The sequence below is a fragment of the Gobio gobio genome (genome assembly GCF_949357685.1).
Source record: "Gobio gobio genome assembly, chromosome: 17".
Lineage (NCBI taxonomy): Eukaryota > Metazoa > Chordata > Actinopteri > Cypriniformes > Gobionidae > Gobio > Gobio gobio.
Window position 1 is genome coordinate 28,634,866 of NC_137110.1, and position 20,080 is coordinate 28,654,945.

The window sequence follows — 20,080 nt, forward strand, 5'->3', positions numbered from 1 at the left end:
TGCAAATATGACATTATTTTTATGAGTTACCAATGGATCTTGAACAATTACTTTATTCTGTGGCAAGTTTTACACTGTTACATTTTGAAGTACAGTATCAGGACAACCCACATGTTTTACTGGTAGGCTACTGCCCACAAGTTTTACTGGTACTGTTTATTAACTTCCTCCATGTCCATTTTGCTTGGGGCCCCCAAATTTCTTCAAACGGCCCTGTATATATATATAATAAATATAAATAACCATAATCTTTCTGAGACTTAAATCATCATGAGACTTAAATATAACAATATGTAGTTGTCATCAGTTTTGTCAGTAGTATTTTACTAAAATAAATGAAATATGTTTCCAAATAGTTTAGTTTAGTTTAGTTTGTTTAGTGTTGCATTTATGCAGCCTCCAAAATGTCTGTTCACGGAATTTGCGTAGTGTAACTCCACCCCACCTCCTGGGTATATAACAAAGTACCCTGGCAATATCGCACTATGTTTCTGCTTCGGAGCCAAGAGCATCTCTTCACTTCTGCAAGACTGAAGTCTGACTTCTCTCTTCAGTTCTTCGAGACAAGCGGTTCTCCAGTGTGTTGGTGTGGTGACGCGTTCCAGCGATCTCACACTGCCTGCCTGCTGATCTGTGCAGTGATCTGCAACAGCTGTGTATGTTTTCCCTGGGCGCTTCAGCACTCTGCAGAGCTTCCTCTTACAAAAAGAGCTTGCGCGTGGCGCGTCTTTTTAAAGACGGTTCGCCTGTGCACTTCCGGGTGTGATCGATCTCCGTTGCCGTCTGATGGGCACAGTCACTGCTTGACGTGTTTGGGCTTCAACACGCTCAGGCAGTGTTTGTGGATGTGTCATATTCCCTCCGCGGGAACGTGACCATCGCGATGTTGCGGTCGAGACTAAATGACCTCAGTAAAGGAGAGAGAGTCCCCTCTGTCACACCCCAACTCACTGTAGAGAGATGGTACTTTGGCTGGTGGCCAGGGTGACCTGAGGGTTGGGCTGTGGTATAAAGAACCCCGACGATCATTCCTCGGGCCACACCCCTCTCTCGCACACCTCTGTCCGCGAGTGCTCGGACTGAAGCGGCGGGACCGTCTGTTGACGCCCCGTTCGTTTCGTTCACGCTCCAGATAGCAACGAGATGTCGACTGCCGCATCTCAAGGTGGGCTAGAGTCCTTTGGGGCTGAAGATTCGGCTGTGCTCCACCTTCGGGCGTGCCAGCACTGCTCGGGTCCGACTGTGATAAAGTGACATTAGCTGCCACCGCTGGGGAAGCAGCACTGGCACACACATACGCACATACATACTGATTTAATTCATTCCCCGTCTCGTTCCTCCCTGCCGTTGCCGCTATCAGAAGCGCGGGTGCACACAGGGCACATGGACATTGACCCATTTCTCCATTCTCTCATCCACATCTATGTCCCGGTCATTTCATACACTTACATTGCACCGTCTTATCGTTTCGTCCCGTATTGTTTGTCTGTGTGAGTGTAGTCAGTCTTCCCGCGGGAAGCTGCGCTGGCCAAACCGAACGAGCGAGTGGCGGCCACTTATGACGTCACGGCCTGAGTTGTGCTAGCGCAGTGCAACCGGAAGCTGACGAAACCATTGTTAAGTATGAATAGGTGTTTGTGTCAGTATTCAATGGTCAAGATTATGTGTTAAGTGTATTATGTATGAAGGGATTATGTCTTTATTATTATAATTATAAATGGGGAATGGGTTATTAGTGATTGGTTATAACTGATGGCAAGTAGATGAGGTACTTGTGTAGGCATTAAATGTTATATGTACCTGTAAATGGTGTGGCCCAAAAGGGGCGGGGTTTGGCCTATATAAACCCAGGCCAAACCTAAAGACAGGACTTTTTAGATATAGGTATCTCTGAAGCTCCGGTCCACACTCCAGTACAGTAGGTGGCGGTAATGCACCATTGAAGTTGGATGCCAACCGCCATTAAACACCGAAGAAGAAGAAGAAGAAGAAGAAGAAGAAGAAGAAAGACAGGACTTGTTTTACCAAGTCGATGAGTGCTACTGTGGTGCCTCAGGAAAACCTAAATCCGTCGTATACTGTGGATACCTGTTTGGATTGTAAACATATTTATTTATTTATTTATTTCTGTTTGTTTTGGCATTTTTTTGGACACTTGTACATATTCTTCACTGTGGACGAACCTCTCTGACACTGTAAATAAATTCCACCTTTCACAAAGTGCTTTTGCGAGTGCGCCATCATTTTTACATCCCTTTACGGACTCACATTTTCCCCGAAGGCGAGCTGGTGGGCTCGTCGTCATCACACCGACCCAGAGTTGACAGCCATGTTATCTCGGGCAGCCGCGAGCCTCGGGCTGGTGCCTCCGCCCTGTCACGAGTGCTCGCAGTTGGACGATTAGTTTTTGGGGGGCGGTACCGGAAAGCTCTCAGGCCCCGCCCCCAATGCCTTTCGTTCCCGAGTTGCTTGAGGTGTCCCCGAGGTGTCCCCGTGTTTTCCAAAGGGTACACTGGGGCCCCCTCCGTTGAACGCTCTGTTGCGCACTACGGTGTCCACGGGGTGCTTTGACGTGGAGGGCAGAATGAAGATCCCCAGATGGTTCAGCTGATTTGGGAACAGCACGGCGAGGCACAGGTAGATCTGTTTGCCTCCCACGACCCTTTCCACTGTCGCCTGTTTTACTCCCTGTCCGAGGGCACCCTCAGCATGGACGCTCTGGCGCACAGCTGGCCGCGGGGCCTCCGCAAATATGTTTCTCCCCCGGTGAGCCTTCTTGCCCAGACACTGTGCAAGATCAGGGAGGACAAGGAGCAGGTCCGTTTGGTCGCCCCATATTGGCCCGGCCAGACCTGGTTCTCCAAACTCATGCTCCTTGCGACAGCCCCTCCCTTGTCGATCCCTCTGAGGAAGGCCTCAGCACCCTTTGGCACCCGCGTCCCGATCTCTGGAACCTCCACGTGTGGCCCCTGGACAGGTTGCGGCAGGTTTGAGTGGTGCCTACCATCATTTCCGCTATGGCCTTGTCTACCAGACACGCCTATGCGTTGAAGTGGAACCTCTTCATTCTGGTGTTCTTCTCACGGAGAAGAACCCCGAAAATGCCCGATCGGTCTGTGCTCTCATTTCTGCAAGAAGGGTTGGAATGAAAGGTCTCCTTCCACCCTGAAAGTCTATGTGGCCACTATCTCAACCTACCACGACCTTGTAGAGACAAGAACGGTAAGTCAGCACGACCGGGTCATCAGGTTCCTGAGGGGGGCGAGGAGACTGAATCCTCCTCGCTCTCCCCTCGTACTCTCTTGGGATCTCGCAGTGGTCTCATCTGCCCTGTGAGAGCCCCCCTTTGAGCCTTTGCGATCAGTTGAGCTGTCAATGAAGACAGCGTTTCTGATCGCACTGGCCCCCGTCAAGAGGGTAGGGGACCTGCAGGCATTTTTGGTTGATGAAGCATGCCTGGAATTTGGGCCGGCCAATTCTCACATCATCCTGAGACCCCGGCCTGGATATTTGCCCAAGGTTCCCACCACTCCCTACAGGGACCAGTTGGTGAGCTTGCAAGTGCTCGGCTCCTCAGCAGGTAACAGTACGATATTGCCAGCGTACTTCCTTATATACCCACGAGGTGGGGCGGAGTTACGCTATGCAAATTCCGCATGCCCATGGCATTTCATCACCATTGGGCGCTTTTTTACATCTTGAAGATGATAGGCTTCTAAGCCAAACCCCCATTCGTCAGACACTGACGTTACATCTCCGTTCCGTCCTCAGGGAACGAGGGTTACATACGTAACCGAGACGTTTCCTATGCCTATAGTTATGAGTAAAACAGTTCAACAGTGAATGAGTTTGTCTTGTACTAACTGTCCAGTGATGTGCTGTTGTCGTCTTCCACACTGACCCACAGGGGGTTTCTGCTCTGTTGACACGTGCTGACGATTCTCACCTCTCTCTGCTTCTCATTAGCTGCCGTTCTCTCCTGTGGACAGAAAACAAGTACTGAGGACTAATATAATAGATTCTAGCAATCTGTGCTAACAATGCTTTTTCATGACACATCTCAACAGAATTTAACATTGCAAGTCTACAATAATTTTGTGCGTGTCTGTCTCTCTAATCTTTTAACAACAGGACAATAAAAAAGTTGCCCTCTTAATGGCAATAATGCATGACTCATTTTTCTAGAATTAGTTTGACTGTTTTCTGTCTATGGCTAGTTTCAGAGTTATAAGTTATGCATTATTATTCACTCAACAAAGATCTTCATACCACACCCAGAGTTCAATATTTTGGTGAGCAATATTTTCCGTAATTCACAATGATGATACAAATCTAGACAAGAATTTGTTAGATATTTCACAACTATTCATCTGAAACATGGACTATGACTAACCTATGACATGAATTATGACTAACCTTTTAATTTGTCATGTCAATGGGGCAGCAAAGACAATCGTTTTACAGTTCAGTTAAGCATTGTACAGAATTTAATTAACTTCATGTGTAATTGTTTCAACACAGAGCAAAATTGCCTGTGAGCTTTATATTCTTAAACACAAACAACTTTTATTCACAAACAGAGAAAAATAATTTCTGCAATGACTATTTGAACTGTGTGAATTTACTGATGGACTCACCTTTCTGTGAGTTTTGCGAGGGTAGGTCATATCCTCTATAGCCCTGATTAACAGCCTCTGTGCTCTGAAAAATGAACAAAGATAATGTGAGTGTCTGCATGTGTGTGTAAAGTAACAGTAATATTGTGAAATATAATCACAATTTAAAATATTTGAATGTATTTTATAAAATTTTAAAAAGTAATTTTTGTTCCTGGGATAGCAAAGCTGAATTTTCAATAGCCATTACTCAGTGTCACATGATTCTTCAGAAATCATTTGAATATGCTTTTGTGCTCAAAAACATTTTTTGTTATTATCAGTTGCAAACAGTTGCTTAATATTAAATATTTATTTGAAACAGAAATCTTTTGAAACATTATAAATGTCTTTACGGTCACTTCTGATCAATATAATACATACTTGCTAAATAAAAGTATTAATTTCTTGCAAAGAAAAAAAAATCTTGCTGACCACAAACTTTTAAAAGGTAGTATAGATGATCGAACTACAGGTCTAATGGGTCCAAATTTCTACACACAATGATAATAGAAAAATGTGTGCTTTTCTTCTGAATCCCAGGAACTATAAGCAAGAAAACTGACACTGACTGGGTACATTTTACAATGGAAAAAAGCATTCCAAAAGGTAAGTTCCGCTAAATAATAAAAATTATTGTACTACCTGTAGTAGTTGGGTAGAGTCCCACTCTGCAGGTCTTCCAGGTGAGAAGGGTGCACATGACTGGCCCACCAGAAGCCGTCATTGGAATGGTGAGTGTTTGTAACATGGACAATGTCATTGCACTTGACCGGCAGAGTTCCTGCTACATCACCTGGCAGCGTCATATTAACACGGACGTAGAAGGAATCACCCGACATCACTTCACCGTTTTTTAGCTGCTGTAGAAGGTTCTCGTAGGCTAGGAAAAAAAATCAACACATCTTTATTTTGGTTTAGTAAATCTCTGACATTACTGTGCAAACTTGACTATTTACAAGTCACATTAAATAAGCCATCCCAAATCAAGGTTAAACATTATAAAGCGTTTCGGTTTAATTAATGAACACATACAGTGGAAGTCTACACACCCCTGTTAAAACAGCTGTTTTTTTGTAATGTAAAATATTAACACACATTTAAAGTGCAAAAGTTTTGACTTTTTTCTAAGTGGCCTACAGCAACATTAAAAGTGCTGCAGGACTTTCTAGCAAGTACTTGACCCCTACATGTGACTACTATCTCCTGTATGCTCTGTCAGTCTTGGCCATGGGTTGGGCTGGTGTTGCTATAACACCGGCGCTAGCTATATGCAGTGTAGGCAATTCCCTCAGGCTGGGAGGCGGGGCCTCCATAACCTTAACATCCAAATATGGCAGCAAAAGACTAGGCGTTATTGCAGGTATGTGAGTTGTCATCAACTATTTTAGAGTGATTGTAATGTATCCTAAAAATAAACTGTGCCTTGTTCAGTGTCTTTTCGGCATAGATCATTTGCCGGTTTATTCCGAGTTAAAAAGAGGGAGAGTGTTGTCGCTTCAGGAGTTAAAAAGCAAACACACTAGAGCATTTTGGGGTGTGCACACTAAGCCTATGTATTTAGTTATTCTAAGTGTTTTATTTTTAATACATTTTTTTTGTGTCATCAAAAGTTCTAACATGATTTATATTGGTTTCATTTTTACAACACAAAAACCAGCTGTTTTAAGAGGGATGTGCAGACTTTTTATTAGTGGTGGGTGGACGAAGTAGACAAATCAAGTAATTGAGTAAAAGTGCAGATACCCTAATAAAGTATTACTTTAGTAGTATAAAGTACTCATTTTCTGCAAATAATAAACTACGGGTTTAAATACAAAGGGAGAGTAATCAATGGAAAACAAAACAGGTGTAGAACTAATTAACAACAAAGGAAAAAAACAAGGATCAAGAACACAGGCAATTGAGCACAGGGATAACTAATCTTAGGGGCCATTTACAGGACACCATTTTCAACTAAAAATAGAAAACTTTTCATTAAAACTTTTAAAAACGGGTTTCGAAGTGCAAGATTTTGAAAACAATATCATTATGGTCTTCATAAGTGGTTGCTTTAAATAATACATATAGCGCGTATAAGTCACCATGATTTTGTCGAGACTGCTGACCTGATGCAATATTCCTGTCTGAACACTTTTTCACGAATCTCTATCCCTAAACCTAACCCTACCAATAACTTATTGCTAAAACCAGAGGGAAATGATGAATAACACTGATGTAGAAGAATCTAACCTTGGTTGTAAGCCTAAACTTGACATAAATTGTAAACTTGTCCCTCAAATCTGATTGGTTGATTGGAATGTTGATCCAGGAACATGTTGTACTTGGTGAAATTACGCTCACCAGTGCGTATGATCGTGCAATTGTGATTCTTTGCTCTTACCATCTTGGCTGGGTCTAAGTGTAATGTGGCATGGCCCCTGGACTTGCCCCAGGGCCCACAGGGCCTCCTCCATAGTGGTGTCTTCCAGAACCATTTGTACAGCTCTCTGCTCCTGCTCATACTTTAGCTACAAATACACAATTTTTGCTTTGATTAGTTCCCACTCCATTTAACTGCAGCTAAAACCTTAATATCTCACTCATAAAAGACAAAGAGAAAATGAGAGCTTTTTGTTTTCTGTCAGTGCATCTTATCTTTGAAAGAATGAGGAGAGACCTGCCACTGCTTTCATCACTGAATTCTCTTCATGTCTTCTACCACTTTGTTTTTCAGAGAAAATTAATTCACTATCAAGTTAGACTTTTTTTTTTCTTTTTCCCCCCAAAAGTTCTGGAAAGTAATGGACACTTTAGCTCTTAAGACTATGATTTAGCCTTTGAATGAAAGCAAAATTAAAAGCCGTTTTCTATAACTCTAAAAGCCAGTTCACACCAAGAACGGTAACTAAAGAGATAACTATAAAGATAACAATATTAGCATCCACAGCAGGTGGATAAAATAGTTCTGAAAGTGATTCCAACAATACCATTTCTGTGACATTATTGTTATAGCTGTGGTGTGAACTCTGCTATTATTTAATATTGAGACTTTTTTTAGAACTATATCTTCATCGTTATCTTTATAGTTATTGTCCTTGATGTGAACAGGCCTTAAGGCCCGGTTTCATAGACAAGGCTTAGCTTAAGCCAGGATTAGGCCTTAGTTCAATTAGGACATTTAAGTAGCTTTGATTAACGTGCCTTAGAAAAAAAACATTACTGGTGTGCATCGTAACACAAAACAATGGCACTGATATATTTTATGAGATGTCAGCACAAGTCACTTTCAGTTCAGACAGTTTAAACATCCATTTTAGTCTAGGGAGTAGACTTAAGCCTTGTCTGTAAATCTGGCCATAAGAGTTGGGAATTATAAATCCCCAAATCTTACCCAAACAAAAATAGTAGAGTTCAGAATCCAGACGTTCTCACCTGAAGTATCTGAGTTCCAGGGCTGATGCCACTGTTATGAGCAGATGATCCTTCCACCACATGATGCACAAACACACCGGTCTTATTACCCCCGATGACCTGTAGTTGGTTCAATAGCATTTCTCCCTGGAAAAACGCGGTCAGTACGCGACCAGTGATACGCAGGGCCTGAGGTCTGGACCGCATTAGGAAGGGTGGAGCTGATGCTCTTGTGAAACTAGATCTATACAAAATGACATATTCTTTTTTTTTTTAGCAGTGTGACCATTTTAAATAAATAAATGTGATTATGTTTAACCTTTCATTTTTATTTTACCTGTCAGTAGGGCTCCTCTTGGAAAGTGATGTGGGTGATATTGACTCGCTCAAATTATTTCCTATCAAAATGGAGATTAACAAGGGGTGTATTGTAATTCATTCTAATTGCAGAGTGTGTGCATAAAAAATACTTTGACACTGTTTTCTGTCACAAATGTCTGAATGTCACTGCAAAATATCAAAGCAAATGGAATCCGAAGAAAAATTATGCTAGAGCTGTTCTTAGTACTAACTACACTTTGCTTAGCCATTATGGTCCCAAGGTCATTTTTAGTGGATGTATGAAGTGGTAAGATGGAAATATTTAAATTAGAGCTTTTAATCATTAATGTAAAAGATGATATACATGGTAATGCTCCGAATATTTCCTCTTCTTACGCACAGTAAACTTAAAAACGTAAACTTGATCAGTAAATAAATTGAATATTTGTACTGAGTTTCATGACATACTTCCATTACATACCTATATGTCAAATAAAACAACTCACTAGTTTCTGATTGTGTTGTGCCATTGCCACTTATCATTCAGAAGAAGATATTTCAAAGTATGTAATAGAAGTATGTCATGAAGCTCAGTACTAGTATTACGTTTAATTACTGATAAAGAAAATCAAGTTTAAAAACCGAAGAGTAGAAATTATTTGTTTTGTGACTGTAAATGAATTGAAACAAATGTAGTGTTATACTGTAGCATACAGAAAACATTTTCAGCATATTTTGATTTCATAGGAAATATCTTGTTTGACGATAAAGGGGCTGAGCCCTATCAGAGGTGTTGTTCATTACATGATCTTGTGAACTGTTTAGCAAACAGAAATTGTACAATACTTCTATCTTAATTTTGAATATAATTCCTAACCAGTGGTGGCTGGTCAATAGAGGGTGCTGGGGCGCCGCCCCCATCAAAATTCCAGAACTATACATGTATACAAAAATTATATAAAAGTGAAATAAAAAAAATATATTTTACTCATACGATGTGCTGGCTGTTAGTAAGAGCCTCAGCATTTAATAAAAACTGGCTTTGATGGGTTAACTATTTTATATGCTCTTCAATATGTTTCATGCTGTTTCATGGGCGAGGGACGCCGGACAAATGGATGTCTATCGGAGTCCAAAAATATACGGGCAGCATGTGACCTGAAGCTGGTCTCTAATTGGTTTCTTAAAGATCCTCCTCCGGACGCAGGTCGCTGCGTCCCTGGCGAATCAGAATTGGATGCATGTTATTTTATCCAATCTGATTGGTTCTCATCACCTGTCATTCAACTTTCCGCTCTTGGCCACTCAAGCGAAAGTGCCCGGGCAACATCGTCACTCCCACTCCGCCAAGAGCTTGTTAGGATGATCAGTTTCGTAGAGATGGCAGCAGTTAAACCAAGTAGTCAACATGCTAGTCTGTTGTTGCGGTTTTCTTTTGTTTTTCCTTTCCTCATTAACTTATATGTGGGAAATGAATGTGTAAAAAGATAAAAGTGAAGACACAGTTTTCTCTTTAATGCTTGAATTTAGTCAACATGCATCTTGATACTGCCCCCCCCCCCAAAAAAAAACGCCCCCACAAAAATAATTATCACCAGCCGCCACTGTTCCTAACAAAGGTTTTACCTGAAAAGTGTGAAAATAAATGGCATATTTGATATTATAATGCGAAGACGTTTTTAAGTGTATTTTTGGGGCACTGTATGTAACTGTGAACCCAAATAAGCTAAAATTGTCACAAATGTTTATGCATTCACTCAATGTACACAATGTAATGTAAGGGGGAAGTAACAGTACCTTTAGGAATGACAACATAATCAGAAGAGTCATCGGTCAGCTCCTGACTGCTGAAAATGGAACAAAGAGGGATTTTTGAAATTATTTTGAATACCAGTTCCCTGGAGTATCCGCATGCAAACTCTCTTCCTCTCTCTGAGGTCTGAAGTTATTTTTAGATCGGCCTACTACACAACATCTTTATCTCCACCACAAGGTGAATGTTACATACGGAAACATTGACGATTTACGAGTTTTATGATAGTCTGTCTGAGTCATGGACACATACAATGTAACATTAAGATCATAGAGACAAGAAAACAGGAAACACTAATGGTTGGTTTAATTATACAGTGGAAGACATACATACACACAATAAAGATTTAAAAAAAGCAAAAAGAAAATGTGCCCTCAGTCCTGTTTCCCAACGGACGCAAAACAGGGTGTAATCATTACCTATTCATTTTGGTGACCATATTAACAGATTATAACACTCATACCACCTGCATAAATCACCTTAAAACAGCCACTGTTTGAAAGTGTCTATTGTGGTTGATGCAAGTTCCACATGCAGTGACATGCAAACAACACTTTCTATTCAGTAAATTTGACTGATTCCAGATGATTTAAGCACTTTAAAGCAATGTTGAAAAACTCAAAACCAAACTGTTATTTTCACTTACACAGTGGCACTGCAGTGTAAAACAGGTTATACAGTGACATTACAGTTCATTGCTATGGACCAGATAAGCAACTCACCTGTAAATGTCTTCCATATCACTTCTGGAGGGAAACTGAAACTCTCGTCTACGGAGAGATTCAGCACAGGGGGGCTCCGCTTGATTGGAGTTGATACTGTGGATTACTTCATCACTGAACTGTAAAAGATTGATGTACAGTTGACCCAAATTAACTGTGAAATGAAGTGTCCATTCACACCAAGAATGATAATTGACAATGAAGTTCTGTTTATATAAAGCATTTTTAAAATTGAATCGATTTTGACTGGCTAATCATTAGCTGGAAAAAAATTGCTGGATCAAGTGTGGACTCCACTATTAAATTAAATTAGATTAGATTATTTTCAACCATTACCATATTTTTTACCATTAAGTTAGAATGTCTCTTGTAAACACAACTTTTGCTGCATCCCAATTCACCTTCTTTAACCCTAACGTATGTACTGTTTTTGTGAAGAAAAAGTAGATACATACAAAAAAGAGTAGGCCAGTTTTTGGGACATAGTACCACGTCATAATATTGTGCTCGCATAGTTACGTGCATTCTGTCACCAAAGACTGGCCTGTCAATCATCCTGTCACAGTTAACATACTTTTTACTCAACATTTTATTTAATTAAAGTTAGATATTGATTATTAGTGACTGAAAAAAACCTCTCAATCGCCACAAACATCCTCCATGTTTGTAGTTCTTTTTTGTATTTCTGAACCAAATCCTCCAACGATTCGATGCTTGTCGCAAACAACTTTTTGTCCCAAAAATCCTCAATTGTGTGGTGTCATTATGATTATTTTACTGCTCCAATTGCGTTGGAGCCCGCACTATTCCAAATTGTAAATATCAAACTTATTTACGACTCTTGATCAGGCTGCCAGTGAGAGTGAGCAAGCTTCACCAACCGAATGTTGATCAGAAAATCATCCATATTCTTTTTTTCTCCTTTGTATTTCTTTCAAGGGGGTAATCCAGCCCCCAGAAAGCGTACCTTCCATAGGGGCAGCCATTGCTAACCAAGCCATCACCTGCTGTTAGCATCCCATTGACTTCATTTTGGCCTCACTTTGACAGCGGATATCTTTACATCTGAGGCGTTTAAAGACTCCATTCGTCCATTGTTTATTTCTAAACAAACACGACAATGTATAAAAGGCTCCATTACCTTGTATCTTACACTATCGCCCCGTAGAAGCTGTTTTTGTAAATATATAGGCTAACGATTGTGTCATAACCACGCGACTGTGTCAAATTATCATATAGACCCGAGGAGAAGCTCGTAGGCAATCTTTTACTGTCTATGAGGGGGAACGGGGGACGTGGAGGCATAAACGCCAATAGAGATGTTGCAGATCGTGCTTCATTCATCAAAAGTTGCTCCTGCTCACCCTCTCTGCAAGATTCAGTGATTCAGATTTCACTTTGCACAACTACTAGAAGACTTGCCACTGTCAGACAGGTTGCTCACGTCACATCTACGTCGTCAAGCTCAGTCCGAGGCTGCGCAGTCCGCTCAGCCATCAGGAAGTGAGTGCTTCTATCTGACTTCAGTTTTCTCCGTAGAAGTCCATGAGGTCGCTCTGTCCATTTCTTTTACTGTCTATTATTTCTTCCCGTGAAACAAAACTCACGCCAGGAGAACCAGCTGACATTGTCGATCGTCCTCCATTTGTTTTTCTTCTCAAGTCACGTTTGATCTTGCGAGTCTCCATGAGATCTCATCTCACTGTGAAAATTGAGAGACAATCGAAAGGTGTGTGGTCTCGCGGTCTGGACGAATCTTCTAGTGTGTGCATTCGGAGGATTATAATGCAAAAAATCAGTTGAAACTGCCCTCACGTCTGTGGTCTCCCATAGTTTTAAAATCGATTAAGATTTGAAAATCGTCTAGTGTGTCCCAGGCTTGAGACAATTGTTGCATTCCAAATGACACACTACTGAAGGGTCAAGGGTCAAGCCAAACATCACTTGTCTCTTCATCAGACACATATCCTTCAAGAATGATATTAAATATTAAATATTTTATGTTCAATATTAAAATAAGAATGAATGATAATCAAGTTATAACAGTGTCCTACATTTGATAAATCAGTTCTCTATATTCAAGGAGTGATTTTGAATATTGTAGTGTTTTAGTTGCTCTGTGCTTTTGAATCCAGCTCTGATGTCTGTGTCAAGATGTGCTGACAGGCAAATGTCCTTGGTGTTTGAAGTGAGAAGAGCTCAGCATGTGTTAACTGTATGTCTTCCTAAAGCGACCCCCGGGGTCATCTATGTTACAGCTATGTGACTCTTTTGGGGACTCAAAATGTAACAGAAATGTACCTCTCTGATAATACTTTTCTTTCTTTATAGAATAGAATAAATTCACTTCTGAACTAGAGTTAGTATCAGCATGTTTTGAAGAAGGACTTTGTTGATAGTTAGTTAAGATGTCCCGACCTTGATGGAAACTGTTTTTCTGGGAAACTTTGTGTGTGCGTCTCATGATTCTGTGCAGATCCAGTATTGGAGATGGTCCTTTCTGCAAACGATTCCAGACTTTGAGGCGTCTTTTCTGTGACCTCCGAGGTCATTGAGGATTAATCTGGGCCTGGGCGACACGGAGTCTACGCATTTTTAGTGATATATGCTCCTATCTGTCTACGTGTGGAAAGTTGCTTACATTGCATGTTGTTAGAACCAATCAGAATCAGTCCACATGGCAGTAATGACGTGTCTAGACCTTGAAAACCGTATAACTGTTCAGAAAATTGTATGTACGTTAGACGGAGGCGGGGAGACTGTTAGAGGGAGCGCGGCCTACAAACTCCTCTTGAAGCTGGCTTCTGCTGATGAAACTGCAAACTATTCTTCAGTAAATTTTCTTTAATTAATCTGACTCCTGACTCCTGGTCTTCATTTTTCACTACTGGTCCTGGGTCCTAAGCTGTTACCCCAACAGTTTATGGTGGAGATTTGGCGAGCAATCATTCCTTGGTACACCTCTGGCAAACAAGTAGATAAGGTAGTATATTTTTATTATTAGACTTGTCTGACTGGAAGAGACTGGGTTAGGGGAACGGGAGAGCTTTATTTCAATGGGAAATAGGGAATAATTATACTAAGGATTGTGTTTCGGCTACTCTGAGTAAGTCGAGAGCTTTTTGAGAAACACACAAGGTGTATAAGAAGTCGCTCCAGTAGGCCAATAATTTGGAAACGGGGTGCAACGTAGGCATGCTTAAAGGGGAGAGAGCTGATTAAGGGCTAAGGTAAGGATACCACTCCTAAAAGGGGCATGCGGCACTGGACAAAGGGGGCCAGTGCATCACCGCAAACCTTCTCTGTCTCTTCCAACTCAGATAGGGGATCCCCGAATTTAGGACTATAGACAGTTAGGGATTAAGTTATTAGTTAAACAAAATAAAAATAGATTCAGGGTTGTTTGCCAGGGATGCATCAGGAACGATCCCGAGTAAAAATTTAAGGTATGACCCAAATTGGAATGGACCAGTAAGTGACTTTTTCGTATAAGTGTACTTTGCAGTTTCATCACGCAGAAGCCACAGCTGTGTTGGTTAAAGATCTTCGCCTCCATCTCTGCTGGTATAATTTCAGGTGAGTATGAACTTTGACTAAAAGGATGGCTAAAAATTTGAGTGATATGATCAGTCCAGAAAAAGATTTTGAGACGAAAGACAGCAAACGCTGTAAGCAGCGCTGCTCTGAAGCCCTGACGTCAAAGAAATTTGAAAGAATTATCAAGTAAATGGGCAGCAAAGGTTTTAATTCTAATTTGAAAAGTTAATCAGAAACTTGACTTGCTAAAAGCTAAAAGACTGGAAAAATGTTTGATTCCTAACTGTTTGTGAGATAAATTGGCAGAAATCACTGAAAATGATGTAGGATTTCGTTTGTGTAGTCTGAGTAAAAGGACTTGAAGTTGTTTTTGAAAAGAAAAAGGAAAAAGCAGATATAGTCACGGACACGGAGGGATTTTAAACAGAGGTACACAGATTGAAAATAAGGAAATAAGTAATAAGTTCAATAAATTGAAGTCTTAAGGAATTCCTTTTAAAGGAAAGATCCATGATCATTTTAAAATAAATTATGAGGTTAAAAATTAATGGCAGTAACTATATAATTAGAGACATAGAGGGTTTAAATGATAAAAATGTTAAAATGATTCGTGAAAAATTCTGATAAAGTTTATTTGACTGGATGTTGGTAAAAACACCGTAGGAGAATGGGTGTTAAAAGCTAAAAACCCTAGAAGCTGATGTTTTGGTTTCAAAAGATAAGCTCATGCTGAGCTGTAATAAAACAATTCGCTTATCTGAATCTGGCCCACCATGTCATTTCTGGTGCTGTGGCTAAAATTGGAAGAGTAACTCAGACTCAATTTAGATGTTTGAAGTTAAATTTATTGTTTGGGTAAAAGACAAATATAAAATTATGGTTATTTGGAACCGTCAATTCTGGCAAAAGATAGAGTTAAAAGGAAAATATCTGTCGCTTATTTGAAAACAATTTTAATTTCTAGCCAGGTCTTACGCTGAGATAGTGTGAAGTCTGACGTTTATTGGAAGATAAATGTGATCTCTAGCCAAGTCTTATGCTGTGCTAGAGTGACAAGTTAAAAGTTTATGAAAATGCAGTACCAGTCCTGAATGCATAGAAGTCTCTCTCTCTATCGAAACCAGCTCAAGGCTGATATCTGAGCCTGCGCCACAGATGATAGAAGATATTGATGAGTAAAAGCACATGGCATCACTTGAAAATAATAAGACATGTTTTAGGGAAAACAGTGTTTAAAAAGGTATGAGATGAATTTCACATTGAAGTTAAAGTCTTAGAAGACTGTTAAAAAGGTTAGAGAGAGAGAGAGAGAGAGAGAGAGACTGCTTGTGGAAGCAGGGATGGTGCAATTTGTTATCGCCCTGCTAAAGCTGAAACAAAACAAAGAAATTATATCAGAACCAAAACAATCCAGCTGACTTTTGTAGAGACAAATTAATAATGAGCAGATGCAAAAACTGAGTTTAAATAATAATTTGAGTAAACACTAAAAGTAAAATTTGCGGATGAGCAATTAATGTTTAAGGTGTGTGTGGGTGTGACTGCACTTTATGTTGTATGTGTTCCTAGAACTGTTCTGTCCTGATGGGGTGTCATTAACCTCTGGAATGAGTATTTGACCATTACAGATGGGTTAAGGTAAACGACAACCTTTAGAGAAACTGTTAATTTTGAAGGAATCTGGTGAAAAGATGATCCAGAACACGGGACGAGCTTTAAATGGATTGTTATCCAGCTCTGTCTGTTATGACGACTTTTGTCATTTATGATGTTGATTTGAATTACTCTCTGGATTAGTTAAAGTGGAATTGTAAAGTTAAAGATTGCCGTCCATCATGGGTTAAAACCATTGTCTAAATTCAACTGAGGGCTTAAATTTAATAATGTCAATTGATTAAAAATAGTAGGCGTAAATGTTATAGACTTGACGGCAGAGACAAAGTGACAAATTGGCTGAAGTCACTATCTAAATTATCCAGAGACTCCCTCAAAATTCTGAAAGGCCGGAGGGCGACCAAAGAGATAACTTCTAAAAAAATGAAAAGTTTTATTTTTACTTTATTTTAATTTTTTATGATATTTTGATTTATATAGAGAACCACAATTAATGTTAAACCAGCAAGTGACTTTAAGTCTTTCTGTGTGACTGGGATTGAGATAAGAGGAATATAATATTTTGGTTTCTGCAGAGCAGTAGAGATAAGAAACCATAATGACGATATTGTGTGGCATCTGCAGATTGATAGAAGAATAATGAGAAATAGCCCAAAGATTAATGTTGTGAAATAGAATTTAGGAACAGCCGTAAAGAGTTAATATAGATATAAATTAGTGATATGGATGAACAAATCATTCTAAAACAGCTTTAAAGAAATTGATGATGACTTATAGTCCAAATTTAAAGTAATATGGGAAATTATGAAATCTGTAAGTTCTTTGTAAAGTTATGACACGTTTGGGTGTAAGTGGCAAGATAAGGCTAGTGAGGATTTGATGAAGTATCACTACCAAGTGACATGAATTAAGAGGTTTAAGATTTTGGTCATTTGGAGCTTACACCTGAAGAGTTTTAATGAACAAGACATTGAGAATAAAAGAAAATTAAAAAAGGGTACTTTAAGGAAAACCCTGATGAATGATCTTAAATGTTTTACTAATAACATGGTGATTAATAATTTGGTATTTAGTATGATTAAGCATAATGTCAACAAGATAAAGATGAGTGAACAAGCTTATTGAATGGAATACGAATTGATAATTAAGTCATTTTGATGAAAAGGTTTTAACATTAACTATTTTCTTTTTATGGATAAGTCCATCAACGGTTATGTGGGCTATGATGAGTAAAAATGGGTCTGTCGGGAAAAGTAAATTTAGCAAAAGGGTTCTTGAGTAAAAATTAGGAACCAGCCTAAATTGGTAGACCATTAATACCCCCACTTTGGCCTCAGGAGAAACTTAAAGGGTGGGTTCTAGAATCCACTGCCTCTCCAATATAATTGTATATATATATCTTAATTAAAGTTATAATCAAAGACTTAGTCAATATTTATCTTTCTATATTATTATCATGAATTTAATTATCCTCCCTAGGCATGATTTTGTTTCTTCCTTTATATTTTCTAAAGTTTGTATTTGCTCTCTGAGTGGTGACTGAGGGTCTGTCCTAGGCGTGTGTGATGTCTCACGAGAACACTCGTATCAGGAAAACTGTGTGATCAGGAACTATTATTAACCTGTCTCCATGTTTTTACTCATTTGAAAGCAGACCCGGGGCTCTGCTGACTCTTGAATGCACTTTCCAAAAGGTTCCAGAGAATATCGGATCCTGTTGAGGGTCAACGATCTTAAGCGATGACCAATGAGCATGAGGTGATTCGCCGATGACGGGTAAGCTCTTCTGTTGGCCAGCAGAGGACAACCTAAACCAATGGGGGTCACCGCCATTGGGGCACCTCCAAGAAAGGGGGGTGTTTTTTTTTTATGTGAGGTGTGTATGAGAGGTGAGGCAGATGTCTGTAAGGCCAGCAGCATCTCTGTTGGGGGGGGAAGCTGTGTTTCGTAGGGGCCAAGGTCAAGACTGGACACAGCAGCCCCTGCCCTGATATTGGCCCCTCTATACCGCTCACCAAATACCGCATAATTGAGAGCCAGGAAACACCTTAAAGATTGGCATTCAAGGGTCAGCTGAGATCATTCTGGTCACTTTAACCTTGCAAATTTCAGTCATGTGTTCAGATTTTAGAGGCATCACACACCTCTAACTTGATGGGAATGCAGCAACAGAGATTGCTCATTTAGCCCGGCTTCCAGAGATTAAATATGGATTTGTCTTTCATTTTATTTTATTTTATTTTATTTTATATTTCCTTTTACTGAAACCCTCAAGAATTGTATGAAAACTATTGTACTATATTGTCTGTTCCCCTCTCAATGAGAGAAAGCACGTTATCAGTATGTTGATCAGGAGTTTTGAGAAAAGAAGAACATTGGGGCCCTGTTTGTGAGTGGAAGGGGTAAAGAGCCTCAAAACGGGGACTGGTCTTTTTAGTGGCCAGCATGTCCGTGATGAGGTGAAGAGACAATTGTGACCCTAAAAGGGAAACATGCGTCACCACTTGACCTTCCGTAGTGACCTCACTTGTAGACCAGACGTGGCGGTATGGGACCCCCACATATGGTCTAAAAGGGGGGAATGAAGGGTCAAGGGTCAAGCCAAACATCACTTGTCTCTTCATCAGACACATATCCTTCAAGAATGATATTAAATATTAAATATTTTATGTTCAATATTAAAATAAGAATGAATGATAATCAAGTTATAACAGTGTCCTACATTTGATAAATCAGTTCTCTATATTCAAGGAGTGATTTTGAATATTGTAGTGTTTTAGTTGCTCTGTGCTTTTGAATCCAGCTCTGATGTCTGTGTCAAGATGTGCTGACAGGCAAATGTCCTTGGTGTTTGAAGTGAGAAGAGCTCAGCATGTGTTAACTGTATGTCTTCCTAAAGCGACCCCCGGGGTCATCTATGTTACAGCTATGTGACTCTTTTGGGGACTCAAAATGTAACAGAAATGTACCTCTCTGATAATACTTTTCTTTCTTTATAGAATAGAATAAATTCACTTCTGAACTAGAGTTAGTATCAGCATGTTTTGAAGAAGGACTTTGTTGATAGTTAGTTAAGATGTCCCGACCTTGATGGAAACTGTTTTTCTGGGAAACTTTGTGTGTGCGTCTCATGATTCTGTGCAGATCCAGTATTGGAGATGGTCCTTTCTGCAAACGATTCCAGACTTTGAGGCGTCTTTTCTGTGACCTCCGAGGTCATTGAGGATTAATCTGGGCCTGGGCGACACGGAGTCTACGCATTTTTAGTGATATATGCTCCTATCTGTCTACGTGTGGAAAGTTGCTTACATTGCATGTTGTTAGAACCAATCAGAATCAGTCCACATGGCAGTAATGACGTGTCTAGACCTTGAAAACCGTATAACTGTTCAGAAAATTGTATGTACGTTAGACGGAGGCGGGGAGACTGTTAGAGGGAGCGCGGCCTACAAACTCCTCTTGAAGCTGGCTTCTGCTGATGAAACTGCAAACTATTCTTCAGTAAAATTTTCTTTAATTAATCTGACTCCTGGTCTTCATTTTTCACTACTGGTCCTGGGTCCTAAGCTGTTACCCCAACACTACACTATGCACTTAAGCACTATGTACTCATACGTGTATGTGATGTTATTTTTTCATTCAACATCAGAGTCTGATAGCCTCTCCCCCTCAGCTACGTAATTAAAGCTGCATGAAGTGTCCAAAATTTCACACTTTGTTTTTTCAGTTCATTAAGTGCGTCATCCAGGTGTTTAAAGTGTACTTTTTTTTATTTGGGATTTTCAGCATAAACACACTATTCACACTACTTATACTACGAAACTGCATAGAACAGTGCATAAGTACGCAGATTGGGACACACTAGTCTTTGATAAGCAGAATATTTACAGTACAAATGTACCTCATATGAGCTGAAAGACTCAGGAAGGATCGCTTTCAAGCGACATAGCCGTCTTCTGGGTGGGGGGCTGGAAGGAGGGCCCTCACTGCTCTCGCAACTAAACTTCCTGTCCTGCTCATTCAAG

At 40.0% G+C, this 20,080-nt stretch overlaps 1 protein-coding gene across 1 annotated transcript in view; it reads right to left on the reverse strand.

Moving 5' to 3' along the window:
• card14 (caspase recruitment domain family, member 14) overlaps positions 1 to 20,080 on the reverse strand; it is a 36,381-nt gene that overhangs the window by 9,446 nt on the left and 6,855 nt on the right. Inside the window, exons 9-17 of the mRNA XM_079839997.1 lie at positions 19,957 to 20,067; positions 10,905 to 11,023; positions 10,167 to 10,216; positions 8,386 to 8,446; positions 8,070 to 8,292; positions 7,039 to 7,165; positions 5,301 to 5,538; positions 4,638 to 4,701; positions 3,865 to 3,979 (exon numbers count right to left, since the gene is read on the reverse strand). Of these exons, the coding sequence (XP_079696123.1) occupies positions 3,865 to 3,979; positions 4,638 to 4,701; positions 5,301 to 5,538; positions 7,039 to 7,165; positions 8,070 to 8,292; positions 8,386 to 8,446; positions 10,167 to 10,216; positions 10,905 to 11,023; positions 19,957 to 20,067 (1,108 nt within the window). The remainder of the gene's footprint in view (positions 1 to 3,864; positions 3,980 to 4,637; positions 4,702 to 5,300; positions 5,539 to 7,038; positions 7,166 to 8,069; positions 8,293 to 8,385; positions 8,447 to 10,166; positions 10,217 to 10,904; positions 11,024 to 19,956; positions 20,068 to 20,080) is intronic.